This window comes from Phyllostomus hastatus, unplaced genomic scaffold (assembly GCF_019186645.2).
Source record: "Phyllostomus hastatus isolate PE091 unplaced genomic scaffold, TTU_PhHast_1.1 phas_contig_468, whole genome shotgun sequence".
NCBI classification, from domain to species: Eukaryota; Metazoa; Chordata; class Mammalia; order Chiroptera; family Phyllostomidae; genus Phyllostomus; species Phyllostomus hastatus.
In genome coordinates this window covers 2,094,554-2,122,108 of record NW_025333884.1, presented here as the reverse complement: position 1 = coordinate 2,122,108, position 27,555 = coordinate 2,094,554, and the positions used below count along the sequence as shown (strand labels likewise).

The following is a 27,555-nucleotide window of genomic DNA, read 5'->3' as shown; positions in this document are numbered from 1 at the left end:
TTCATCCAGATCTATTACCCATCATGTCCTGAGCTCCTATTACATAATTTTGCCCTTGGCCTATTCTTACTTGCCACCTATGCATTAAGTTTGAACCCCTTGTACTTAATTACTACCATTTGTGTGTCTACCATTCATTTCTGCTCGTTAACCGTTAGACTGCTGTTGCACTGTTTTGTTAACCACCATGCCGGGATTCACCCCCCTCCGTTAGTCATCACTGTTTTTGGTTTATGTATTTTTCTCATTATCCCCTCACTTAATTTCTCTTTTCACGTCTTTGGCTCTTCTGGTTTTGCCTGTAACCCATCTTGACTTCTAGTCTACTGATTGCCTTAAGCCCTGGGCCCCGTGTTCATTACCTACCATGTCCCACCCTCCTCCCCTGCACACCCCACAGAAAACCCAAGTTGAGAATTGGTCAATGTATAAATTCATATTTTGTAGATAATATCATATTACAAAACTATCAGATCCCCATCTGCACCCCCCACTCCCCGGGAGATGTTTGGGTCCCATCCCACTGAGCAGCAGTAAAAGGATTTAGTTGTCTTCAAAGTAACAAGAAATTCTCTCAAGGCTGGAGCTAGCAAGGCACACTCTGTGTGATGCTCACTCATTTTAGTCCTGGACTGGAGCTAAATTCCTGAAATCAGGAAATGGGGAAGCGGGGACTCAAAGAAAGGCCTGGACCCTGAGACTCCTGCCTGCAGGAGGGAGAGGGGGAATCCCTTCCTTCTCATCTTTGGGGAACAGGTGGGGGGCCAGAGTGGGGCTCTGCTGCCTGGAGGGCTCAGGTCTGAGCAGCAGGGTGCCTACCCCTAACATCCAACCTAGCAGAGCTGTTGGGAGTTTAATGCCTGAGGACAAATCAGAGGCTGGGGTCTTTGAAAGGATTTGGGAGGAGACTGGAGATTTTGGGATATGAGAGGTGTGAACTAAGGTTGCCATCTTAGGAGTGCTTGGGTCAGAGGTTGTGCAGATACATACCCTACCCTTTCCAACACATGAGATAAGGTTGCCAGGTTTCCACTGTCATGGCCATTTTCTCTGGGTCAGAGATCATGGGTTAGAGGTCATAGTGGACCCACCAAGGTAGAAGTCACAGATGACATGCGTGTGGCTGGCTGGGTCAGAGGTCAGGGGACACTAGATCCCTGGCAGCAAGTTGAGGGATCAGAGAGGTGAGAGGCCAGGGCCATGGTGGCTCACACATACATGGCCCGGGACATGACAAAGCCTTTGCCCTGGTAGGAATCAGAGGTGCCAGAGTAGGACAGGGCATCGTAGATGGGGTTGATCTTGTCCAGGTAGTTTTCCTCCTCATCATCTTCATCTTCTAGATCCAAGGAAATCCTCTTTGCAACAGGCGGCCCTGGAGGCACCAGGAGGGGGGACCCCAGGCTCGTGGCCCCCAGGAGCAGGGGCCCCGGTCGCTCTTCCAAGGTGGGTAGCTCATGGTACCGAGGCATTTCCTGGGAGCAAGAAAGGAATAGGAGCCCAAGGTCACCTTCTGAGCATGACACAGAATGCCAATCTGCCCCCTGACTCCAAAATCCTGACCATCTGCCCATGATGACCAGATCCAAGATGACTCAACCCTTGTCACCTGGGTCAGTAATGCACTGGGACAATCACAGCTTGTCCCTAATTCAAAGCCCAGAGCATGGATTCTCCCCCTGTCCGTCCTGGGTTTCTACTTTGTCTCTTGATTCCTGACCCCAAGTCTTTCCCCATGAACCTTTGTCTTTGGTCCTGATCTCAACTACCTAACCTTAAACCTGAAATAGCCCCTGAAATCTTCACTCATCACAATCTCCACATCTGACCCCTGACCTCCAGTAGACCACTGAGGGAAGTGACTGGCTTGTCCTACAGTATCTAGCCAATGTGGACGTTCAACTAATCTTCACTGACTGACTTTATACTCTAACATCATGCCCTTGGGTCTTTCAGTCATGACCTCCTCCACTGAATTCTAAACATATCTCAACCCTAATCTCTGGCCAGAGACAGAGCTCTGAACTTGAGTTGTGACCTTCAGTCCTCGATCTCTTATGTCAGAGACTGATCCCGGACCCTTAAACTGAGCCTTTGAGCCCAGCCTCCTCCTCACCTGAGTTCCTATCTGCTCAGAGATGGAGATGCCAGCATCGAAGTAGGGGGTCTTCAGTGGGCTGTGCTCCGAAGGCCCAAGAGTGAAGAGCTGGGAGGGCTGCCGTGGGAGGGGGCGGGTCAATTCAGGACCCCGGGACAGTCGGCCCCTCCACGCAGCCCCCTCCTCCCAGCCCTGGCCTTGCTGGGGAAAGGTGGGCATGGAGGTGGGAGCGGCTGGGCACCGTACAAAGTGCTTACCATCTCTGGCTCCTCCAGCTTTGTCTTTGGCGTGGGCGGCTTGTACGAGGGAGGCCCCTCCAGGCTGTGGGGTGGGAAGTAGGTCAAGTGGTGGCTCAGACCCGAGAAGCCCTCCTACCCCGGGGCCAGTGCACAGGCTCTTCTCTCTGCCTGATACCCCTTTCCACCACCACTGTTCCCCTTGCCCGGCTAACTCCTACTTATCCCATGAATCTTCTTCTTCCAGGAAGCCGCCCCGACTCTCCAGGAAGATCAGGGTCTCCTGTTACACGATCACATCTAACAGTATACCTCCCTCTCAGGCACACAACTGAGTTTGTATCTGCAATGTCGTTTCTGATGTCAGTGGGTGACTGCACCCAGCTGTGGGCAATGTGAGGGAGAAAACGAGGTCTTCGTTCAACAAGGCATTCCCAGGACCCACTACGAAGAATTCAGTAAATGTTTGTTAAAAGAATGAATGAATGAATGGCCTTGGCAGATGTGATTCCGTGGATTGAGCGTGGGCTGCGAATCAAAAGGTCACCGGTTCGATTCCCGGTCGGGACACATGCCTGGGTTGTGGGCCAGGTCGGGGCCCTAGTAGGGGCCACATGAGAGGCAACCACACATTGATGTTTCTCTCCCTCTCTTCCCTGCCTCTAAAAATAAATAAATAAAATCTTAAGACAGAAAGAACTTATGTTTCCATATGTTTATGTGTGTGGACACGTTTTACATGCTTGTCTCATCATTGCATTCCTAACCTCCAGGGCCTGGCTCTGAGTGGGTACTTATTGAATACTTGTTGAATCAGTGAATAGATGAGAGGCTGTGTTGATGTTACATATATAAAATACATCTCACCAAGCCTGGCATGTAAGAGGTGTCATAAACAGAGAAGTGTAGCTAGTTTCCCTGATATTCAGGCTCCTCCTTTCTGATACTAGTAAAGATTTTACTGGGTACACGGCCACCCAGAATAAAGACTACATTTCTCAGCTTCCCTTGCTGCTGTGGACAGCCACGTGACAGGTTCTGGCCAATGGAAATGAGAAATGATGGATTCCCTTATAGGGTGGCTGAATACCCTCTATTTTCCTTTTCCCACCAGCAGGCATGAGGGCTTTGAGGCCAGGATAGCCATGTCTGTTGTCAAGTACACAGATATGAGAGAAGAGTGGGGAGCCACCTTGAAACGTGAGCAAAGGTGGAGCAACAAGATAGCGGGAGCCTGGGCTCTGATGACTCCACAGAGCGTGGCTGTCATACCCGTGCTTTATGAGCTAGAAGCAAACTCTCCCCTCCCCACCCTACACATGCCATAGTCACTGAGTGTCTGTTTCACGCAGCCATTACAGATGATTTTCTCCTGCCTTCACCCCCAGCCCGGCCTCCCCAGTTCTGGAACCCCTCCTGCATCACTCACTCCTCCTCCTCCTCTGCCGCCTGCAACCTCTGTTCCTTCCGCTGTTGCCGGCAGATGAGGATGGCTGTGGCAATCACAGCGGTAGCAATGATGGCAGCGATGATGCCCCCGATGATGCCGCCTGTGGCCCCTGCACCTGCCGTGTTGGGGGACTCTGCAAGAAGAGGGACAGTGTAAGGGAGTCTCCATGAGGAAGCCACAGCCCCTTACTCCCACCGCGCCTCCCCAAGTCACCACCCAGCTGCCCGCCTCAAAGGCAGGGGACAGGCATCCTTTCATTCAACTAATCCTTACTGAGCACTTTTTATGGAACAGAGTGGCGAACAACAAAAATACAAAAGTCCCCACGGAACTAGGTTCTAGTTGGGCAGGGAGACCAACAGTACAGAAACGAGAGCTGACATGGCAGGTGGCAGTGAGTGAGGTACGATAAAACCACACAGTGGGGAAGGTGATGGGAAGTGACCAAGTCAGCAGTCAGAGACCCTTCCTGCAAGGTGACATTCGAGCAACAACCTGAAGGGGCTGTACAGGGTGACCCATGAGAACACGAGAGCCGTCTGGGCAGAGAGACAACAGCCAGTGCAAAGGCCCTGAGGAGGAAGCTTTGTGTAGTTTTTAAGGAATGGCAAGGAGCAGAGGGATGAGGGGAAGAGCAGGGAAGCGAGGAAAGGGAAGCGGTGGGGAGGGGAGTGGGTCTAAAAGGCAGAGAATTGCAGGGGGTGGGATTCTGGGATTGGGATCATAACCTGTCATTCATTATGGGGAAAGGAGTCATCTTGGGCAGAGGGTCGGGGCTCCTCCAACCTAAAGGGAAATGGCTTGAGAGAACCTTACGGCCCCCTGGGCTTCTGGGTAGCACTTTGCACTTCCTACAGTTGTTATTGGAGCAATTACCTCTGTCCTGGCTGCCAGTTTCCACACTAGGCTGTGAGCTCCAAGGGCAGGCTGGCTCTGCTAGCTGGGTCAGGAGGGGCGGGCACAGGGCGCTCGGGACCTATTATACGCCAGACTGACAAAATCCCTGCTTGGGCCCTCTTGGCCCTGCCCTCCCACAGTGGGGAGAGGGGCAGGGGGGGGAGGGGGAGGTGCAGACAGTAAACAACCAGAGGAAGTATTGTGAGCAAAAGCCCCATGCACAGGCTTCCCCCTCAGGGGTCCAGGAAGCTCACTTGGTAGATGAGGAGATAAAAGCCCCCAGAGGAATCTCATCCGCATCCCTGGCCTGGCCTGATTTCCATCCACACTTCCTGTTCCACAGCCCGGCCTCCTCGGGAGGATCGGGCGTGGGAGAACAGTAATTGCCGCCCAGTCCATCCGTGCCATCCTAAAATTACTGTTTCTCTCGTCGCCCTTACTGACTGCATGCCTGGGAGGGCAGGGCCAGGCCTGCCCTGGTTACCGTTGTGTGCCCAGCAGCTGAGCGGAAATCAAAATTGGTAGAAGTGAACTCACCAGTAAGTAGTGAACGGCCCCAGACTGGGCAATGGAGCTCAGCCCATGGAGCTGCGTGACAGGGTCAGAAGCAGAGACAAAGCCCATAGTGTGGCCATGGGGAGTGGGGGGGTGGGGGCGCACTGACATGACTGGGATTTACCCCTGCCCCTCCTACGCCCACACCTCAGTCCCCAGCCTGGGGTTGGGGGCATTAGGTGGCAGTACAGTGCTGCAGCTCCTCCCTCCGAATCACTGAAATTCCCTCTAGCTGGGCCCCCAGGGAAAAAGAAAGAGGAAGGAGGCTGGGAAAGGCCAGTTGGAGGGGTGGGACTTTCCTGTTTTCTCAGCCGTCCCGCCTGCCCTGCACCTTGGGGCAGAAAATGCCAGGGGAGCAGCCTGCCCTCCCAGGGCCCTGGCCTGGCCGCTGCTCCAGGGAGGCAGCCTGGAACCTCTGAGTCCAAGCACTGTAGTCTCTGAGCCCAGATCCCCACCCCACTGGCCTCAGGGGGTCTCAGCATCCAAGCTGTCCTTCATGGACCCAAATGGTGAGAGCCCCCCAGCCTTCCCAAGGCTAGCCCCACCAGGCTCCCACTGCCTGGAGCCCAGTCCAGCTCTCCTACCCCACAAGGGGGGGGTCCAGTGTATTACAAGACACCCCCGGTGTTTTCCTGCAAGGCGTTTATTAACTCCTGAGTGTCACAAGGCAGGGGCTGGGGCAGACCAGAGCCAAAAACAAGTCTGGCAGGGAGGGGGGCCCCTCTGTGGGCCCCTCCCCCACGCGGCCCTGCAGACGTAGGTCCAGTGTGAGACGTTCCACCTCCCTCTGCATCCCAGGGAAGCGGGAGGTAGCATCTGAGCTCCAGTGTCACCCGGGCAAACGAGTCCAACCAGTCTGGAGCCCACGGCTGGCACTGGCAGGCTCTGTCTCTGTCTGTCTGTCTGTCCGTCTCGGGGGTCACACGTAAACCGCCCGCCGGGAGATGAGGGAGCCGTCCAGCTGGGACTCCATGTCGTCCTCGAGTGCCGGGGACGGAGGCAGCATGAGGCCTTTCTCTGCCTTCTCCTCCTCTTCCTCGAAGCCCTCTTCTGTGTCCTTGCCGTCCGGCCGCAGGGGCCCGGGGGCTGTGGTCCAGTAGACGGGGCCCCCGTTCTCAAACACTTGAGTTTTCGGATTGTAGGATCCTCGTCTGCCGTCTCGTCCTTCTCCTCCTGTTCCTCCTGCTCCTCCTCCTCCAGGGCTCTTCCTCCTCCTCATCCTCAGCAGGATGAAGGTCAAGGCCCCCCCAGCCAGAAGCAGCAGCACCAGCAGTGTCCCCCCCACGGCCCCCCACACCATGGGACCCTCGTCTCGGGGAGAGGCCCGGGGGGTGTCTGAGGAGAGAGGAGGGTGAGAGAGAGAGAAAGGGAGACACGCGGTCAAGAGGATACATCTCAGGGGAAGCGGAGCGGGCAGTGACAGGAATTAGGGAGACGCTGGGCAGAGGGGGAAGGGGCAAACCCGCTCACTCCTCTGCAGGCTTTGTACCCGGAGGGGCTGCCGGTTGGGGGCCCCCGTGTCACTAAACTTGCCAGCCAACGCTTCAAACACCAGGTGATTTCACTGAAAATTCCAGATTTCATTCAGGGGGGTGGAAGTCAGATTTGGCAACACAAGGTCTCACGTCCTCCGGCCAGTGATGGGCAACCCCGAGAAGGCTGGTGGCTGGGAAGGGAACTGAGTGCCACACCTGGCCACCAGGTTGCTTGCTGGGACCCAGGAGGTGTGTGTTTGTGGCCCCTCGAGGATGGATGAGCTCTGAGGTCAGCATCATCAAATCTCTGGGCAGAGCCAGTCAGGAAGACGGAGAGGTGGATTCGAGGGAGCGTGAGGGGGCGGGGCCTCCGGAGAACTGCCCCCCCCCTCAGCACCGGGAGCGAGCATCTGGTCGGGGCAGCGTGGTTCCTGCCCAGGCCACCTGCCCCCAGTGTGGAAAATGAGGCTCAGCAAGACTACTGTCCCTTCACCCTCTAGTGCTCCCTGCAGTGGCTGAACAGTAAGGGAAAGATGGGGGTGGAGTGAGAAGGAAGCCAGGGAGGGCGGAGGAGGGAGGGAGGGAGGAAGCATCGCCCCCCCCACACACAGAAGGGCTGCTGCAATGGGAACCTTGTCACACAGGCCCCTTCCCCACCCCCTGCACCCAGCAGATGGCCCAGGGGAGAGACCAGGAGGGATCCAGTTACACCAGACCCTCCCTCCACCCACCACCTCTGCACACTGAGGGGGCCGCCCCAGGTCCTGCGGGCATCCGTTTCTGGGTGTCTTCAACGCAGGGCTCCTGAGCCAGTAAGCTGTCAAATTAGTTTAGTGACTCAGGTGGCAGTAAAAAAAAAAAAAAAGCAGAAAACCTGTACCTCAAGTATGAAGGGTAAACAATAGTTTGTGAGCCTCTTTGCAGGGGAAATATGTGCCTCCCCAGGACACTGGTGGGGGGGGGGCATGAAGGGGGCTTCATCCACAGTGTCTGGAAACTGGTTTTCACACTCAGGGTGGAACCGTCTGCCCATTTCTGGGGGTGGTGTTTTGAGATGGCAGGTGAGTGTCTGTGGGTTGAGAGTTCTCCAGAGTCTCCCTGAAGTGAGGTCCAGCCGGCAGTGGCGGCCGGTGGACCAGGCCTGCACTGGTGTGAGCCCCGAACTATGTGACGGCACGTCGGGCCTGCACATGCGGGGACTGTGGTGTCTGTGTCCCTGAAATCCCTGGGAGCAACGGCCAGGAGCAGGGAGTTTTCCCATGGGCGAGGCTCTCCGCCGAACACCCTCCGCCTGGGTCTGGACCCCTGTCCTGGTTGGTGTTCCCCTGTAGGTGTGTCTGTGACCATGTGCTGACTTCAGGTGGGTCTGTGGTTACCTCTGGGGTAGGCAGAGGGCGGGCGTGTGATTCTGTGGACAGCTGAGCACCACCCCCCCTCATACTGACAGGCCTCTGAGCGTTTCACTGGCTGAGTGCTGGCAAGGGGCTGAACTTGGGACCTGGCGTGTTCCTGGTGGTGGACAACCTTGGCGTTTCCCTGTGTGTGTGTCATTTTTTTTTGGGGGGGGGGACATGCTTTTGTGGCTCCCTGTTCCTCCAATGGTCCTTGAGTGTGGCTGTGTCTGTGTTCGGCAGGTGGCACCCCGTGGAGGTGCCTGCCAACTGAGTGTGGGTGGGGACCTGTTTCTCGGGTATGTTTCTGGGTTGGAGGTTCTGGGGTGTATTTCCAGTTGGGTGCCTTGCTGGGTGGGTGGGGCTGAGCCTTCGAGGGCAGGGACTGTGTCTCGTCCACCACTGTGGTCTCTGCATGAAGGAGAAAGTCCGGCCAAGAGGAAATGTCAGAGAATATTTGTCAGATGACTCTCTGTGGAAAGAGAATCTATAACGGGGTTTCTGGGGGAGTTTCTCAGCATCTGTATGAGTCAAGACGTAATCGTTGATCCGTGAGGATCAACAGTCCTTCCCTGCCGCAGTGCGTCTGATGATCCTGTCCCCCCCCTTCAAGTGCGTGTCTGTGGACCTCAGGCGACATGCCCAGGAGGGCCGGCCCTCTCCCCAGTGTGTCCTGTGTGACAGTGTTTCTGAGCAGGCCCATCATGTCCCCCTGGCGAGTGCCCGCCTTCCTGAAGAGGGGCTGGCTGTCACCCGGGTGTCTCTTCTAGCTGTGTGTGTGGTGTAAGATGGTACCAGGAAGGGGGTCTGTGTTCATCTGTCTCCCAGTGCAGGGGCACGTCCGTCCACACGGCTGTGCATGCGTGTGTCTGTGGTTGTGTTTCTGAGGGGGCCAGGCCCCGGTCCTCGTGTCGTGTGTGCACAGGTGTGTGTCACGGGCAGCCACACAGGGTGGGTGTCTCCCAGACTCCCAGGCTCTGGCTGGGTGTTGTCTGGCTTTGTTGGCTTTGTTCGCTGTCTCGGCTGGTGCCCCGCCCCCTTGGGTGTGTGCTGTGGTGACAGTGTGTGGGTTAGGGTTAGTCACGGGTGAGTCTGTTTTGATTCCAGAGCATCTGGAAGTACAGGGAGGCCCTGTTACCTTTGGGTGCAGGTCCTGCCGGCTGTGGCTCTGACAGGGAGGGGACTCTGCTCCTAGCCACGGGGTCAGTGGGTGTCTGAGTCTCAGGCTGCCCGGCCCCTCAACGGCCCTGCCTCCTTCCAGGTGTGTGGGTCTACAGCTGTGATCTCGGCCCTACTTCCGGCAGCCCGTGCATCAGCTGAGTTGGCCTCCATCCCTTCCCTCTCAGACTCTGCGTCCTGGGCTCTGTATCTGAGTTCACGTCAAGGAGACTCGGAGAGCTTCCTGCCCACAGACCCCTTCCACTAGCAGTCACCATTTCCTAACTGCCAGCTCCAGGGACACAAATGTTCCCACGTGCAGTGAAAGCAGCTTCCAGACGGTAACGACCAGCACTCCCTAAGAAATTCGTGTCTGCTGGTCCTTTCTGACCACCCCGATGTGCGTCCCTCTGCGCCAGTGATGCGATTCTGTGGGCGCGTCTCCCCGGCTGGCACCTGGGGCAGCGTCCCTGCATCTCTTCCCCGGCCCTACCTTCCGGGAAGCTCCTGGCACACGTCTCGAGCTCCCAGACTCCTCTGCCCACACCTACACTGTCACCCCATCCAGACCCCACCTGGGGCACGAGAGAGAAGCCACAGCGGCCTGCTCTCCCGGCAGCGAGGCGGGTCTGGGCCCCTCCCCTGGCCGGCGGCACAGCCTCTCCTAGCGCAGCCCTGGAGCCAAAGGGGAGGAACATCTGGGAGCAGGCCCGGCCGCCCCGAGCACTGGCTCACCTCGGACAAGGACCACCTGCTCGGCGCGGCCCGAGCCCAGGGCGTTGCTGACGGTGCAGACGAAGGTGGTGTTGGCCAGTCTGTCCACTGAGTAGACGATCAGCTTGGGGCCCTGGCCTTTTGCTGAGGCTGGCAAGTCACCTGACGTCCTGGAGGATGCAGAGGTCACATGAGGGGGACAGCAGGGACCACAGAGGAGCACCAGCCCGGGCCCGATGACGCAGCCCTCAGGAGCCAAGCTCCAGGAAGCCACAACTTGCTTCCTGAGTTGAGACCCCAAAACTGCCAGATGCCTCCTTTTGGTGGACTCATGGTTGAGGCCCCCAGCCCCCCCTCCCTCAGACCCCCGAGTCCGGGTCCACCCAGGACTCACGTGCTCCAGACGTATTCTGTGGGCTCTGGGTTGCTGCGGACGTCACAGTTCAGGGTGACTTCAGTGCGGCCGAGGTACCAGTTGTCATCATAGCCAGAGATGGAGACCTCGGGGGGATCTGGAGGAATTGGGGGGACTGGCTCAGAGATGGGAGAATCCCAGAGGGGCTGAAAAGTAAGCAGGTGGGTGGAATCCTACAGAAACAGGAGGGGCTGGCAGGAGGGGAACCCATGGAAACTGTCGGGGGCAAATCTGTCTGGGTTGTGTCCTCTGCCGAGGCCAACACAGCCTCTGTCCACACACCCTCCGATCGCTTGGAGAAAGTTTATTTGTTTCAGTGCAGGCAGCACCTGAGGGAGCCACTAGAGATAGTGTGTGTTATTTCCAACACGCCCTGAGCAGATAAGTCTAATTAAACCTTGGTTTAACTAACGGAAGGCACTGCCTGGGGAGCAATGTGAAAAATGCTGGGGTACGGCCCTAGCTGGCATGGCTCAGTGGATCGAGCACCGCTGGCCTGCCAACCAAAAGGTTGCTGGTTCAATTCCCAGTCAGGGCACACGCCTGAGTTGCGGACCAGGTGCCCTGTTGGGGGTGGACAAGAGGCAATCGATTGGTATCTCTCTTGTGCACACTGGTATTTCTCTCCCTCCCTTCCCCTCTCCGTAAAAAATAAATAAATAAAACCTTTAAAAAATGCCAAGGTCTGGGGTGTGTCTGGAGGGTGGCCGAGGATGGAGTCACTAGTGGGCCGGGCCCGTGGGAAGAGCGCCAGGGTAGCACTGGGGGTGTCAGCATGTGCCACGTTCGGAAGAGCTGGTGTGAACACACTGGAGGTAGCCAGTGTTGACTGGGCCCGGCGGGGCCCACAGGAGTCATTTTGGGGGGCAGGAGTTGGTGTGGAGACTGCAGGAAGGTCAGTATACAGTGCTGGGGGCGGTGTGTAGCTGCTGTGGACTGGGCTGGACAGGCTCAGGAGGCGACACGGTTGGCGAAGGAGCCTGAGAAGCTGTTGCTGGGGGCACGGGGGGCGGCTGCAGGGAGAGAGCCTTGTGCAGCCAGTGCAGACGAGGCGGGGACAGCGTGTTGGTGCTGCCCAGGGGGCCGGTGCAGAAGCGTGGACGAGGGGCAGGGGGGTAGTACGGAGCCTGGCCCAAGCCAAGGCAGACCACCCCCGGGGATAGTCAGTGAGGACAGGGCGAGGGCGTGGCCCATCCCGACACACTCACAGTGCACAGAGAGGGTCACGGGCAGCAGGTTTGGCTCCTTGAAGGCCTCGTGCTCCACTTTGCAGGTGACCTTGGCACCATCTGCTTGGCTCGAAGGCACCAAGGTGTAGCGGCTGGTGACCGTGACTGTGCCGACCGCGGGCCCGCGCACCTCGCTCTCCCTGGCCTCTCCGTTCAGGGGCGAAAACCAGGAGATCCGGGCAGGCGGGCGGCCCCCAGTGGAGACACAGCGGGCCACGGGCACCGGCTCGGAGCCGACAGTGACCTCCTGAGCATCCGCCTGGTTGTGGGGCTGGACTGGGAGAAGAACAGAGGGGGCGGTCACTCCTCACCTGCGGACACTCAACAAACCCATCAGCAGCAGAGCCCCCGGTGCCTGGGTTCAAATTCCAGCTCTGTGGCCCAGCAGCTGCGCAGCTTCGGGCGAGGAATCCCCCAACTCTGGACCTCAGGTTCCCCTTGTATAAAGGGGGGATAATAAAAGTACCCACCCCACAGAATTGTTGCAGGCACTAGAGAGACATCCAAATAAACTGAACAGTGCCTAGCAATCACTGTTCTGCCTAGGCGTCAGCCATTATATCGTAAAGCAGTGTCCCAAAGCCTGGAAGAGGCTGGGAGTTAAAAAGGGAAGCCTAAGCAAAATAATGTGGTTCAGAGGTCCAAGGGAAGGGGCTACTCCTTGTCCTGCAATGGCCATCAGACTGTGGCAAGCAGAAGTGGGAGAAAGGCGATGAAGAAACCCACAGCTCATCCTAGTTTAGCCCCTTCAACCATCCTCTCGGAAAATGTGCAAAAATATGCCCTGGCTGGGTAGCTCAGCTGGTTAGAGCATTGCCCCTATACGCCAAGGTTGTGGGTTTGATCCTCGGTCAGGACACTTCAAAAAATCAGCCCTGGAGAGTGTGGCTCAGTGGATTGAGTACCAGCCTGTAAACCAAAGGGTTGACAGTTCAATTCCCATACCAGGCACATGCCTGGGTTGCAGGCCAGGTCCCCAGTATGGGGAGAGCAAGAGGCAACCACACACTGATGTTTCTCTCCCTCTCTTTCTCCCTCCTTTCCTCTCTGTCTAAAAATAAATAAATAAAAATTTTTAAAAATCAACCAGTGAGTACATAAATAAGTGGTTCAACAAATTGATGTTTCTGTCTCTCTCCTCCCTTTCTCTCTCTCTAAAATAAAAAATTAAAACAACAACAACAACAAACAAACATGGGAAATATTAGGAGGAACACAAACCTCCACGAGGAACAGCGCGAACCCACAGTTACTGACGTGTGTCCACAATCAGGCTGTCCCGAGTTCATCTCTGGTTCCTTCTGGACCTCTCCATCTGGGTATCTCCTGAGCTTCCTAACGTGGTATAGCCCTCCTCTCCTTTCCTCTTCTTCCCCCACCTCCCCGACCACCACAGCCTCAGATGGCCCCCCCCCCGCCCCCGCACACCTTTCCCTGGTCCCCCTCCCATCTGTCCTCTGCTGGCTCCAGGAACTCCACCCCCCACCCCCAGCCCCAGCCTGTAACGCAGTTCCTAACCCACCGTGGGGCATTGGCTCTGGCCTCCCTTCTCCTGGGCCTGCTCTCCTTCCTTCCCCAGATCCCAGCCTCGCTTCCTCGAAGGAATTTTCCTGACCCCCGCCTCTTGCTCGATAGTGGCGCTCACTTATAGAGGCTCCGCTCAAGAAAGCAGAGGTCTGGCGGCCCCGTGCCCCTGCCGGTGGAGATGTCTTGAGCAGAACAAATGAGTGCACAGGAGACCTCTGCCAAGGGTCGGGGGACAAGGGCTGGCCGCTGAAACCACTTATAGTTTCAGCTCCTTAAAAAGAGAAGTGTTTACCCAGAACAGCACATGGTACAACCCTCACACTCGCTGGGGCTGAGAGGGGGAAATAAGGTGTCCAGAGCGGCATGGCTTCTGGGAAGTCTCGGAGGAAAGGTGGATTTCCAGGGGAATGCCAAAACTTAGTAGAAACAGTGTCCTTTGAAAAAATGCCTTCCCCGAGTCTGCCCCATCCAACGAGTGGCTGTGCCGGTTCCCCTCGTGCTGGAGCCGGAGGCTGGGAGCCGTTCTGACCCCGCTCCCTCGGTGCGAGCAGGAGCGCCTGCTCTCCCCTAGAAGCAGCCTCCACTCCACCTGCTTCTCCGCACCCCTCCACGGCTCCCGCCTCTTCCAGGGCAATGGCGTCTCTGCCTGGCCTCCCAGCTTCCACCTCCCTTTGTCTTCCCCGTCAATGCCCTCCCCCCAGTTTTGTCCTTTAATACTTTTAACACCCTGACCAGGGTGCTCTCGTGGTGCCCCAGTGGCTCTGGATGGAGCCTCGGAGGCCCCGGCAGCCCGGGCCTGTTGGCTTCCCCGCCTTGTTGAGGGTCATTTGAGCCCTGGTCATCGCTCCTCTGCAGCCTCCTTTCTGTTCCTGGAACGTGCCAAGCTCAGGAGCTCACAGCCCAGCTTTTGCACATGCTGTTCCTTCTACTCGTGGCTGCATGCCCATGGGTGGGTTTCCTATGGTTCAGGACTTGACTAAGAGGCTCTCCCTGACTGTTCTATCTAAATAAGACCACGCAGGGCCTGGCTGGTGTGGCTCAGTGGATTGAACAACAGTCTGTGAACCAAAAGGTCACTGGTTCGATTCCCAGTCAGGGCACCTGCCTGGGTTGTGGGCCAGGTCCTGGTTAGGGGCACGTGAGAGGCATCCCGTTGATGTTTGTCTTGCACATGGATGTTTCTCTCCCTCTTCCTTTCTCCCTTCCACTTTCTCTGAATACAAATAAATAAAATCTAAAAAAAAAGAGAGGCTACTCCATCTCTTACTGTATTACAACATGCTGGTGTTTCCTTTGTCCACTCATGTGATTATCCTCTGGCTTTGCCTCTAAAACACTTCGCACCCCCATCCACTGCCTCCACCGTGGTCCGGACGTCCTTGCCTCCCACCCAGACTCATGCGGTCACCTCCGCTGAGGTCTCCTAGCTCCCACCCTCACCCGCCACATGCAGCTGGAAGGAGCCTGTGAAAACCCAAGTCAGACCACAAACTGTGCAGAACTTCCCGTAGCTCTTTTTCTGTCAGGTCAGAAGCCAGAGTCTCCACGTGGTCTATGAGGCTGTCTACAATCCATCACCTCCTTGACCTTGTCCCTTCCTACTCCCCCCCATTCACACATCTCCAGCCACACAGACCTCTTGGCCCTGCCGCAGGGCCTTTGCACATGTTCCTCCCTCTGCCTGAACTCTCTTCCCTTAGACAGGCCCGCAGGGGCCCCTCCCCTCATTCCAGTTCCCGTTCAGATACCACCGGACCCCCCTAGCTAAAACTATAACCTGTGCCGCTCCAGCCTCCATAGTACCTATAGCCACCTGCCTTTCTCTTTTTTTCCTTATTTTTATTTACTCACTGCTTTATCCCTAAGAGCCTAGAATGCTGCCTGGCACACACTAGGTCCTCAAAATATATGTGTGGCATGCCTTGTTGCCTGCTGTACCCCCCAAACTTGCAGAACGGCGTCTGGCACACAGTACGTGCTTAACGAGCATTTGCCAGTGAACGGCAGACTACAGAGAAAGCAGAGAGAAACGGACCCGCAAGGGGGCTCCCCCACCTCCCCGCCCCCTCGCCCTGCTCACCGATGGCTCGAAGCCAGGTCACCCCGCGACTGGTGCCCTGGGGGAAGGTAGCAAACTCGCAGGAGTAGTTGCCCTCGTCCTCCACTCTCAGCCCCTGGAGGACCAGCGTGGCGTCCTGCATCTCTGGGCCGGGCCGGGCCCCGGGCCCCGGCCCCATGGTGAGGAAGGACAGCCGCTCGCTGCTGAACTGCGGGCTGGGGAAGCTGAGACCATGGGACGGATGGAAGGCGGCCACGCTCTGGGTTTTCCCGGATGGGTCCAGGCGCTGCCACGTCACCTGCGAGACGTTGACTTTAGGGCCTTGTGACAGTAGGTGGCATGGCAGCTTCACCGTGTCCCCCAGCAGGCCCCGCACCTCGGGTGGCATTTGAACTTGCCCATCCTGGGCTCCTGGGGAGAGAGCAAAGAGAGAGGTCAGGCAGGGGAGGGACCCAGGTACCCCCAGGCCAGGCAGGGCTGTCACCAAGGGGGCCCCCGGGGCACACGCAGGCCCCAAATACAATGCCTGAGCCTTCTCAAAGTTTCAATTCCAAAAAGGCCAGCCAGAAAAGATATGTTGAGTCCGGCCCATATTATATATTATGGAATTACTGTTAATATTTTTAGATGTTATGAAGGAATTGTAGGTACACAGTATTCCCTTTTCTTAGAAGATACAGGGTTGAAATGTCACGTCCGCAGTGTGCTCTCAAACGTATTCTCAGCAAACTCCAAAAAAAAGGTTAGAAAATGAGAAGGAGCAAATGTGGCAGAAGGGACCCACTGTCAAGGGTGGCGGGTGGGGGATGGGCCACTCTTCCAGCTCACACTTGTGTTTTGGGGATTTTACATTATCAAATGTCAGGAGGAAAAACCATCCTCTGAAACAAAATCAATTAAATGACTAAAAGCCTATCACAAAATACATTTTCTCAGAACTTTTAAAAATATATTTTATTTATTTATTTTTAGAGCAAGGGGGAGGGAGGGAGAAAGAGAAAGACAGAAACATCAATGTGTGGTTGCCTCTCGCATGCCCCCTAGCAGGGAACCTGGCCCACAACCCAGGCATGTACCCTGACTGGGAATTGAACTTGCGACCCGCTGGTTTGCAGGCCAGCACTCAATACACTGAGCCACACCTGCCAGGGCAAAAAATTTTTTTTTAAAACTTTAAGTCTGAGGATTGTCTTCATCTTTTCCTGCAGTAAGGTACCTTCCCTCACTTTTCTACAAAACCTACAGCTCTCCCAGCCTCTCTTTTTATTAGCCTTGGCTTATTGAGCTATAACTCCCATTCATCCACTTAAAGTGTACAATTCAATGGCTTTTTGTATATTCATAAGGGTTATGAATGTAGTGCTATAATCTATTTTAGGGCATTTCTGTAACTCCCCAAAGAAATCACTGGACCCATTAACAGTCACTCCCTGTCTCCCCTCCACTCCCCTCCTGGCCATCACTAATCTTTCTTTCTCTGTAGACGGCCCTATTCTGGACATTCCATGTAAACACGGGGCCTTCTGCGGCTGGCTTCATTCACTCAGCATAATATTATCAAGATCCGTGCACACTGTGGTGTCTGCCAGTATTTGGAGCCTTTTTCACAGCCAAATAATATTCCACTGTCCAGGGAGACGGCAGGTTGTTCCTCTTTCGGGCAATTGTGAATGAAGCTGCTGTGAACTTGAACTCTGAGTTCAAGTTTTTCTGTCAACGCCTGTTGTTATTTCTCAGCTTATCTCGTTTTCTCATTTTTAATAAAAACTCGGGGGGCGGGGGGAGAATCTTTCTCTGCTGTGCCAGGCAGCCCAGCACGGCCACTGAGGGGTCAGAATCCTGACTCTTCTGGGACTTGCTCGCTGTGTTACAGAAAGCAGGCCCGGCTGCCCACCTCTGCCAAAGCCTGTACTCGAGAAGCAGGTGCTGATGGAGAGGAAAGTGGTTTATTCAGTTGCTGGCCACCTGGAAGGTGGGGGACTCGAGTTTCCAAGCCCATCTCCCAGGAAGATGGGGCACTCACGTCACGAAGCCTATCTCCACATCTTAGTACAGGCAGAGGTTTTTATAAGGAGTGGGGGGTTGGAAAGCTCTCTACATGCAGACAAGCACGGTTCATTCCAGTAAGGCAACTAATGGTTTAGTCATCCCGGTTTAGTAATTCCTGGATTCCCGTCCTCCCGATTACATATCATCCTGCCTCCACGGCTGAAGGTCAGCGAACCTCCCAAAGCTGGGCTGCCTGAGGGTCTGAGTCTGTATCTTTTGAAGTGAGTTTAGTAGGACTCTTACACAAACATGCCCTTCATCTACAAGCTACATATTAGTCGGAATCAGCACTTACAGAAACAATGTAAAAGAATGGGGAGGTGTGTTACAAGTTCTCACTGTTATAATTTTCCCCGGTCAAAGCTGTGTGATCTTGGGCAGGTCATTTAACCTCTCTGTGCCTCAAGGCCACAGGAAATACAAGATCAGTGGCTTGTTAAATAAACACAGCCAGCTAAGTATAATTACAAGTGGCTCTTGACACTCAGCCTTGAGGCAAGGTCAAGGGCACACGCCCTGTTCTCAAGGGGCAACTGCTGCCCAGCTTCCGGCCTCACCCGAGAGCCCAGGGCACATTAGCAGGTGACCCTAATGAGAGGGTGCCGGCAAAAGGCCGCCTCTCAAGTGGGGCCAGTCCCAGGGACTTCCGGAAGGAAGCCGTCCGTGAAGCCTATTTTGTGACACACACAATCTCACGAAATACCTACACACACACCCACTACTCAAACCCACGGACCACCTTGGGAGATGGGGGGCTCCCTTACAGAGGGGTCGCATCACAGTCTCAAGAGTGTGGGACTTTGGCCCTAACCGGGATGGCTCAGTTGGTTGGGCACTGTTTTGCAGAGCAAGAGGTCACTGGTCAGGGCACATGCCTGGGTTTTGGGTTCAGCCTCTGGTCTGGGTATGTGCAAAAGGGAGCACATTGATATTTCTCTCCCTGTCTTTCTCCCTCCCTTCCCCTCTCTAAAAATAAACTAGGAAAAAAAAAAAGAGTGTACGACTGTGGTCCAGACTGGGTAGCTCCGTTGGTTAGAGCAATGTCCCGATGTGCCAAGGTTAGGGGTTTGATCCCCAGTCAGGGCACATGCAAGAACCAACCAATGAGTGCATAAATGAGTGGAAGAACAAATCAATGTCTCTCTCTAAGATCAATAAATAAAAAGAGTGTGGACTCTGGAGCAGACCACTGTGGGCTTCCCTCTGGGGCTTTTTCTGGGTGGGTGGCCTTGTCGCCCCTTCTGTAAAATGGGGACGTTTCAGCTGCCCTGCAGGGCCCACTGTGCCAACACCACAGAACGATTTTCTCCGCTAGGCCTTCCCAGGGCCAGCACAGGAGGCTGCCCGCTCTCCCTGGTGTTCACTTTTGGTCCCCGCAGCATCATCTCAAGCTGAACCAGCAGCACAGAAGATGAAATGTCCAGTCGAACACAAAAATGGACGTGGGGCTGTGGTGGGGGACAGGTGGGTGCAGCTGCCCCGCATCCTTCCCTTCGCCCACCTGGCCCCCAAAGGCGGCGCCCCCTTCTAGCTGGGTGAGGAAGAGAGCACAATCAGCCAGGAAAAAACACCCAGGCCGGTGAGCCACAGAGAGCAAAGGAGGGTGGGAACAGGGAGTCCGGCGTTCTCCCTGGGGCCAGTGGGAGCCTTTGAAGGGCCCCTCAGCAGGAGAATGACTTGGCTTAAGCCTAGGGGTCTGAGGGGAGGGTGGAGCCGGATGGAAGTGGGCTATCAGACAGCAAAAAGGCCGGGGGAAAGATGTAGATAGAAAGACGCAGAAGTTAGGACTGAGGCTTGGTGTGGAACCTGAAGGGATTTAGTGAAGGGGGGAGGGGAGGCCCTGGGGGCATGCTCTGCCCAGCCATTCTACCCCATTCTAAGCCAATCCAACTAGTGACTCAACAAACAGACCCCGGGGGCTCAGAGTCAGCACCCCCCCCCCACAAGGGCTTTTTTCTGTCCTTTCCCTCCTGCATCCCCACAGCTTGCACCCGGCCTGGCATGTAGGAGGTGCTCAATAAACACTGTTGACTGAGGACCAGGCTCCGCGCCATAGGCGCGCCAGGCAAAATCAGGTGCCTGTCCATCGGGAGCTGACACTGGGGTGGGGAAGACACTTGGTGATGAAAAAAGGCATCACCAGGGCTGTTGTTAAGAGGGAAGGGGTAGGGGTGGGTGGGAGTGGAGGAAGCACACAGAGCAGGGGCCTGACCCATCTCAGAGAGGCTGGAAGGGGCTTCCTGGAGGAGGAGGCCCTATTCCTTTTCAATGGAAACTGAGGTCCAGGTGCACAGAGCCCCTCACCCCTCTCTGGGTCCTTGTGATTCAAGGTGCTCCCACCCCTCTTCTAAGGGAGGCTGCCCTCTCACACCTGGGGGGCTGGTGGCATCTCAGTACTTTCGGCTTCAGAGGGTTGAAACAACAACCAACTACTTTCAGTTGCTTGTGTGGCAAATTCCTCAGGTAATTTTCAGCCCCAGTACTCTGTCCCAGAGGCCCACACCCCTCTCCCCGCCCTCACTAGGTTCTAAGATGCCGCAGCTGCAATGTTCCCATTCTACGTCTCTACTTCTGAATGAATGGGCAGGCTGACTCGGTCCACGTGGGATTAACAGTCTCTTTTTTAGGCATTCCCACTTCAGTAAGAGGTTCGGGATCGGGAGTCTTCCCTGAGCCCCCTCTGTCTCTCGTCCCACAGGCAATCCATCAGGAACCTGTCAGCCCATCTTCAAAACACACCTACAAGCGGGCCCCTCTGCCCCTGCGCTGCACTCCCCCCAGGCCTGTGCACTGCCAGGGACTTCCCGGTCCTCCTCCCACAGTCTGTTCACACGAGCAGCGGGGGGGGGGGGTCTTGTTAGAAGCTACAGCAGCAGATCAGGTGCCTCCTCTGGGCTCTGAGCCCTCCCGTGGCTCACTCTCAGAGAAAAAAGCTCACGTCTTCGCAGTGGCCACAAGGCCCTGGCAGCCTGTACTCGTCCTCTCTCTGACCCCACTGCCCACCCTCTCCCCTCGCTCGGCTCACCCTGCTCTGGCCACATCCACCTGCTCGCTGCTCCTCAGACGCGCTGGGCAAGTCCCACCTCGGGTCTCTGCACGAGCTCTGCACAGGCGGTTCCCTGACCCCAGAAAGCCCTCTCCCCACGTTTCGCCACGGCCTCCTCCTGCCTCCAACCGGGTCTTTATCACCCTAATGAAAACAACGAAACTCTATTTTTCCCTCTAGCACCTGACGTCTCCTCTCCACTAGCAAATTGGTGCCGGGATCGGAAGGGATCTTCATCCTGTGTCTGGTTTCCCGCAGCACCCCCAGAGCCTAGCACGGTGCCTGGCACACTGCAGGAACTCCATAAGTGTGTTGAGTGAATGATTGAGAGGGGGATGGGAAACGAACAGTGTCCTAGACCACACAGGATGAGGTTGAGTACAAGCTTGGCCTTTTTCTTGGGGGTACTGGGGAGCCATAGAGAGTTATAGGCAGGGGTTAGGTTTGTGCTTGAGAAAGAGCCCTCAGGATGGAGTGGGGCCAGGATCCAGGGGAAGAAGAGGCACCTGGGCCAGGGAGATGGAGGACGAACTGGACTGGGACGCGCACAGGTGCTGGGATGGCTGGGAAGACGTGGACGGACACTGAGGGGGACGCCCAGATGCTCTGCAGTTCAGGTGCAGGCAGGGGAGACAAAGCCAGGAGGACGGCTGGCCCGAGTGAGGACCCTGGTGTCTAGCATGCTGCTGGGCCAGTGCCGGTGCTCTGACCTTGGCCGGGACACAGCCAGCCCCACAGTGAGGGGGAGAGTGGCTACGGGAACACCGACTTCCCTCAGGAGGCCAGACTGGTGACAGCTTGATGAGGTGTCAGCTGGGTCCTCAGACACGCTTCCTTTCCCCATGGCCACAGCCTGCAGGTTTCCTGTGGTGGCAGAGTGGGGTAACTCATGGAAAGCCTAGGGGAAAACTTTGGGGCACAGAGACACTGAGCCTGAGATCCACAGAAGGATGGATAGGGCAGAGAAACAAGGGGACACGGTGACTTCCTGAGCCCTGGAGAAGGAGGGGGCTGGGGGGCTGGTCTTCAGGGACTGGGACTGGGCTCCTACCCAGCTGGCCCCGTAGGGCTTGGCTCACCGCCCCCCACCCTCCCACCCCCCGCCCCAGACCTATAAACTAGAAAGCTCGGCGTGACCCGCCCTCGCCCACAGGGCGAGGCCAGACTCCAGGAGGCCCTTGAAGGCTGGCGTGCCCTGAGCGCTGGCCTCAGCTGCTGCCTCAGCCACCTCATTAATTAATTAATTGCATTAATCACAGTGCCCACTCCCACAGCGGACATCCGGAGCCAGTGTGGGCAGTGAGCATCCGGCAGGGTACAGGGCCGTCTGCCTCAGCCTGGACGTCCGCACCTGCCTCCCCTCTCCACAGGGGCTCGACACTCGGAGGGCCTCCCCTGTGGGGTCCCCCCTTGCTGGCTGAGCCACTCAGACAGACCCCCTCACCCGCTGCTCTAAATGTGTTTGTTTCTCTGGTCCTGTCTCTGTCTCGGCATCTGGTTCTTAGGGTCCCAATGTGGCCCCCGCGTCTCCAGCTCCCAGGGGCACCGGTCTTTGCTTTGTGTCTCCCCTATGCTTCCTAACGGCTTTACTGAGATGTATCTCCGATTGTAAATTTGCCCATTTACAGCGTACAGTTTCAATGGCTTTTACAGTGTTTTTGTAGATCTGCGCATCTGCCAGCTCCACCAGCTTCAGAACACTGTCACTAGCCCAAGGAGATACACCCACATCCCTTACTGTTCCCGTCCTCTCACCTCTGTATTGCTGACATCTGTGGTCTCGGGGTTTCCAGGTCTGGGTCCGAGTCCCCGGGGGGTGCAGCTCTCTGTGGTGCCTCCCCGGGTCTCTGATCTCTCGAGGTTTTCTGGTCCACATCTCTCAGGGTCTCTGTCTCTGAGGTTGTGATCTCCCCGCTTCCTGGGTCTCCCTATGTCTCTCCACACTTCTGACACCCCTTCTTTCTGCCTGAGCCACCTCACCGGGTCTCCTCTTCTCCTCCCCCTCCTGCTTCATTTCTCTGTAGCTCAGGGACATTAAAAATTTAACAGTGTCCCAGGCAGGAGCGGGGGAGCTGGCTGGCATCCCCAACTCCCTGTCGCTCCCATGTCCACCGCTCCCTGTACCCCACCCCCCACCACTGCTGGCCTTGAGGAACCTGCGCCCTGGCCTCCCGGGGTCACAGCATCTCCACCAGTCATGACGGAGTTCTTCTGAGCTCCCTACCTGTCATCGAACCTCCAAGTCTGTCTGCTTAGGCCATTTTGCCTTTATCCTGGGGTCTTCTCCACCAGCTCCCTTCCGCCTGCCTTCCTCTGTCCCTCCGGCATCTTTCTGCCTCCCCCTTTCCCCCATCCCTCGGCTCCATTCCTGGGTTTCTTTCCCGTCCTTACATCTGTTTCTGTCACCTTCCTTCCATTGGCTTCTGTCCTCGTCTGTGCCTCTCTCTCCACGGATCCCTCTCCCCATCATGTGATATGATCACCCCCTTTGCCAGTCTCCCTTCCCTAATGAGAAGAGACAGCAGGCCTACAGTCCCCTCTGCTCCCATCCCCCTCCACGACATGGGGCTGCCTGGCTGACACGGATGGGCAGCGAAAAGCAGGAGGCCCAGGCGGTGCACCCTCGCTCATGCAGGCCAAGGAGAAGGAAGCGGGCAGCAAGAGGCAGGTAAATAGAGATGGGAGGAAAGCAGAGGGAGGTGGAGAGAGGGAAAGAGAGAAAGAGGAGCCCAGAGATGGAGACCGATGAGGGACAGAGAAGGAGAAATGAAGAGAAGAAAACAGGGAAAGAGGGAGAGGGACAGAGGGAGAGGGAGGGAAGAGGAAGGAAAGAGAGAGAGAGGAAGGAAGGGAGGGAGGGGCAGAGAGGGAGATGGCAGAGAGCAAAGGCGCAGGCAGGGATGGAGGGTCAGGGAAGAGGAAGGCCCCTTCCTCAGGTGCTAAGAGCTTTCCCGTGGGATCAGTGGGAACTTGGAATTCTCCCAGTGGCCCTGCCAGGAAGGGACTGTGATCCATTTTACAAGGGAGGAAGTGGGGGCTTACAGGTCCCCATTTCTGGAGCCCACCCAGTACAGCAGGACCAAGAAAGGCTCTGAAGTCTGCTGTCTGGCTTCCCAGGGTGGGCCTGGCTGTGGATCCTGGGACGGTGGGCGGCTTGCTTGCCCCTTCCAAGCCCAGTTCATCTGCAAAATGGAAACAGGTACAAGGCCTACACCTTGGGGCGATCTACAGCATTCCGTGAGATCAAGCACCAGCTTGAGGCCTGGTCCAAGGGGGAGTCCGAGAATTCCTCCAGGGACAGCAGGTCCTGACCTCACATCCCTGTTTGGCACATGATCTTAGCCAAAAGGTGAGAAGTGATCATCCCTATCTCTGACACAGAAGGGAGAGGCAGAGAATGGAAAAGACTGTACCCAGCTCTAGGTCAAGGCTGGGAGAAAACTCAAGAGACATGCTGGGAAAATTGAGGCCGGAGGGGTGACCCAAGGCTCCCCCACGACCCCTTTGCGAAACCTAGAATCCTGAGCTTCCAGTTGGGGGATAAACAGTCGGGTCACCTGCAAGGGGCGGGGCCACAGCCTGCCTCACCTGTTCCCTCCCAGCCCCTCCCCCACCGGGTTTGGGGATGGGAAACTGGAAGGGGCTACTGGGCTAAGCAGAGGGAGGGGCAGGGGATTAGGGCGGCGTCTCCTCGCTTCCACCTCCTGCACAGCTCCGAGGACAAAGGCGCGACTAGAGGAAAGATAAGGTCCCGAAACTCTGGAGTCCGGAAGCGGGAGCCAGGAGAGCGCCCGCCGGTATCTGCTTGGGCTCGGTTAAAGTGAAACCGGAAAAACTTCCCCAGGGACTTCCCAGTGAACGACTCAAAACAAAAGGGAATGGTCCCAGCCTTCGGGACTCGACCTCTTACTCCATCACCTAGTCCACCCAGGCGACCGAGCCTCCAGCTTCCAGACAGAACCCCTGGCCCTCCATTAAATCTCGAACCCAAGAGACAGGATCCCAGCCCACATCCCACGATTAAATTTGAAGCCAACGACATAGGGCCTCTTGCACCGCGCCCCCCGCCCCCGATTCTAACTGCGACCCAGAAGGCAGAGCCTCTTACTCACAATTAACCTGAAACCTACAATTTTGAGCTCCTGCCCCCAATTCTGTTAGAGTATCAGTAGACATAGCCCCTAGCCCTCATTCTGCCTGAGCCCCAGGAAACAGAGCTCCCAGCCTCTAATTTTTCTGAAGCCCAGGAGTCAAAGGCTTCAGTTCCCTAAGGCCCCTCCCCAGGTCTCCCCAACTCTCATCCTTGTCTCTCCAAGGGACCGAAAGTCGAGCTCCCTGCCCCTCTTGGGGACTTCCACATCTGGCCCCGTGCCCTCAACTCTCCCGGGCCTCAGATGCCCAACCCTGGGAAAACAAAAAAACGGGGGGTGATCTCGCCTCGTCATCGCGACCCTCCGGCGGGGGGGAGTGGGAGACATTCCAGAGGAGGGAAGCGGAGACGGAAATCCAGATCCAGATTAACTGAACGGCGCGGGGTGGGGAGGGGGCCAGAGGCCTCGGATTTAACCCTTTAGGCGCCACAGTCTGAGGAAGAGGCAGGGGGTAACGGAAGTCCCGTGTAGGTCGGGGAGTTGGCATTTAGAAAGGTGTTGGGGATGAGAGGAATGTTGAGAGGTAAGGGTCGGAGTATCTGAGAGAGAATGGGGTGGGGGGGGTCGGTGTTGGAGTCGGTGAGGCCAGTCAGGAAAAGGGCGCGCGAGACAGGGGCTCGGTGAACTGGGGGAGGGGGTGGGGAAAGGTGCTCAAGCTTCTCCCACTCAGAAGCTGGGGAAGGGTTGAGTCCGCGCGGGGAAGGAAGCGTCTATGGTCACTCACTGGCTTCTCTGAGCGGCAGCAGCAGCAGCAGCAGCGGCAGCAACCGAGGCGTCGGAGGCGATCTCGACGGCGGGAGGGCTGCGGCCCGGGCCATGGGGGGCCCGGGGAGGGACTGAGGCCGGGCAGGGGCCTGCGTGTGGCTCTGCGTGCGCCAATCGACTGGGCAAACGAGCAGGTGCCTGAGGGGCCCCGGCTCTCCGGCCGGTTCCCGCTGTGTCCTCTCCCGGTGCCGATCTCCGTCCCGGCCCTCCCGGCTCCGTGCCTGACTCCGACCCCTAGCTTCTTTCAGTAGGTTTGGACTCGCTGACGTCACAGGACCCACCCCCTTTCTCGCTGCCGCCCCCCCCCCCGCCAAGCTGATCCAGGGCTCCGGCCCCGCCCCCTCCTGAGATTCCAAGTTGTCGCTCCCCAGGATTCTACGCCCAGCCCTCCCAGCTTTCTGCCCCGCCCCTTCCCAGAATTCTACACTCCCGGTCCTCGGGTATTCTGTACCCGCCCCCTCCCAGGATTCTGCACCTGCCGCTCCCCACCATTCCAAACTCGCCCCTCCCCCAGAATTCTCCGTACACTCTTGCGTCTATAAGCCCCTCCCCCTTGTGTTCTAGCCCCGCCCCCGCTTCTATCGAGGGGCCCGGGCCCCACCCCCACCCCACGCCCCAGTCCGAGTCCACTGGCCTCTCCACAAAGGTCCTGCCACGCCCCCTTCAGGCTCCGGGCAGTCTCCGTCCCCTGCCCCCGCCCCACGTGAAGCTACGCCTCCGCCCATCCTCTCACTGGTTTGTCCGTTCCGTTTTTTTCCGGGAAAGCTGGACGCCTGGTCTCAGCCCCGCCTAAAGTTCTTAACCCCGCCCTTTTCAATCTTAGTCCAGGCCTTCTTGTCACACCTGCGTGAAGCATGCGGATTCTCATAGGCTCGCCCCTTCTGAAGCCCCGCCCTCACGCCAAGACACTAACCTACCCCCGCCTCTCGACCTTTATTCTCGCCCCTCGAAGTGTGACTGTCGCGTTTCTTGGCTTCTCATTTAATCTTCTTCTCTTTCTCATCGGACGCTGGGAGTCGCTGCATCGCTTCTTTCTCAGTTTCTCTGTTTGTCTTAGTGCCTCCGTCTTTGTGTCTTTATCTTTGGGTCTTCTTCGTCTCTATTTCTCTGAGTCTTTTATTCCTAACGTCTAGGTGTCCCTTTGTGTTTCTGTCCTCTCTCTTTTTATCACTGTTTATGTTTCACTTGCTTTCCGTGTCTTTTTCCATCCCTTTGACTCTGTGTGCATGTGTGTTTCTGTGTCTCTCTCGACGTCTGTGCCCCTGCCTGTTTTCTGTGCCTCCCTTCGCGCATCCATCCCCCTGTCCTACACCGGTCCGCACTTCCTCTTTACTGCGCCCGTCCGCCAGGGGGCAGCACAGACCAGCCCCTGCTCTCCGCTTTCTCTGCTGGCCTGGGCAAGGGTCCGGCCTCCAGACACCACCTGCCCCTCCCGGTGTCCTTGTCCCACTTCTCTATCTTCCCAGCCTCCTCGGGTCTTTGTGTCTCTCGCTCTCACTCGGCTTCTTTGTCTCTCCCTGGCGGCTCCCCCTTCTCCCCACCCCCACCTACCTCTTCACATTCCTTGGGCTGCCCGGGGGAGCTGATGAGGCCGCCCAGCGTGCCGGGGTGAGGGCGGGAAGCGGGAGGCTGAGGGAGAGGATGCCACTGCATGCTTGTAATCCATGCTTTCCAGCTCCTCTCGGGGAAGGAGGCGCCGAGCTGATTGGGGGCAGACGTTTGGGAGCTCCCTAGCAAAGTGTACGCTTAGACTTGCCCTCCCTTCTTACCCGCCTATACACCTGAACTTTCTTCCCAGAAGGGCAAGGTCTCAAGTAGTAGAGACATACTTATTGACTGGCATTCACGTCTTGGTAATAATACTATTAATACATGTATTTAGCACTTACTCTGTGCCAGCCACTGATTTAAGTGTACTCTGATTCAAGTGTGCACACAGCTCCCTTTGTGATAAGAAAATTGAGACACAGAGAGATGAAGTGACTTGGCCCCAAATCACAGAGTTGCAAACGGAGGGACCCAGAGCTGACCGATGTCTTTTAGTTAACTTTTTTTTTTCCAAGAAAGCCCGTGAAGGGGACATTCTCACGATCTCATTTCACTGAAAGGTACGCTAAGGAAGTGCAGGACGGGACTGCCCGAAAATGCTTATTTCAGACTTGTCGCATCCTGGTATGCGGTCGGCTGGACAAGTAGGTGCATAATAAATGTGCTGTAGATCTTTTTGTCCTTCTCTCCCCAATCGGGGACCGGACTAGAGCACCAGGATCTTGGGGTTTTAGTGCCAGCTTTGCTACTCACTGGCTTTGTAAAATTCTGGCCACTCACTTTTCTCCTCTG

The 27,555-nt window shown here is 56.6% G+C and overlaps 1 protein-coding gene across 4 annotated transcripts; it reads right to left on the bottom strand.

Annotated features, from left to right (window-relative positions):
• Positions 1–421: 421 nt before the first annotated feature.
• On the bottom strand, positions 422–25,493 carry NECTIN2 (nectin cell adhesion molecule 2). 4 transcript variants are annotated; one of them, XM_045845181.1, is made up of 9 exons: positions 25,175–25,493; positions 15,226–15,615; positions 11,598–11,894; positions 10,369–10,486; positions 9,996–10,144; positions 3,764–3,917; positions 2,356–2,419; positions 2,117–2,215; positions 422–1,475 (listed from the first exon to the last, which is right to left on the bottom strand). In XM_045845181.1, the coding sequence occupies exons 1-9, from the start codon at positions 25,266–25,268 to the stop codon at positions 1,209–1,211; spliced, it is 1,632 nt and encodes a 543-aa protein (XP_045701137.1). In that variant the 5' UTR covers positions 25,269–25,493; the 3' UTR covers positions 422–1,208. The 4 variants fall into 4 exon arrangements, with proteins under 4 accessions (XP_045701137.1, XP_045701136.1, XP_045701139.1 ...); XM_045845180.1 differs by lacking the exon at positions 25,175–25,493 and adding an exon at positions 22,055–23,000; XM_045845183.1 differs by lacking the exons at positions 422–1,475; positions 2,117–2,215; positions 2,356–2,419; positions 3,764–3,917 and adding an exon at positions 5,862–6,571 and having other exon boundaries at positions 25,175–25,489.
• Positions 25,494–27,555: the final 2,062 nt, after the last annotated feature.

Bases quoted from the DNA above. Each gene is read 5' to 3' on its own strand.
- NECTIN2 (XM_045845180.1), bottom strand. From the start codon at position 22,175: ATGTGGACCAGAAAACCTCGAGAGATCAGAGACCCGGGGAGGCACCAC. The intron at 11,895-15,225 runs GTGAGCAGGGCG...TTCTTCTCCCAG, and splicing joins GACCTGGCTTCGAGCCATCG to TCCAGCCCCACAACCAGGCG. The intron at 10,145-10,368 runs GTGAGTCCTGGG...TGCATCCTCCAG, and splicing joins ACAGAATACGTCTGGAGCAC to GACGTCAGGTGACTTGCCAG.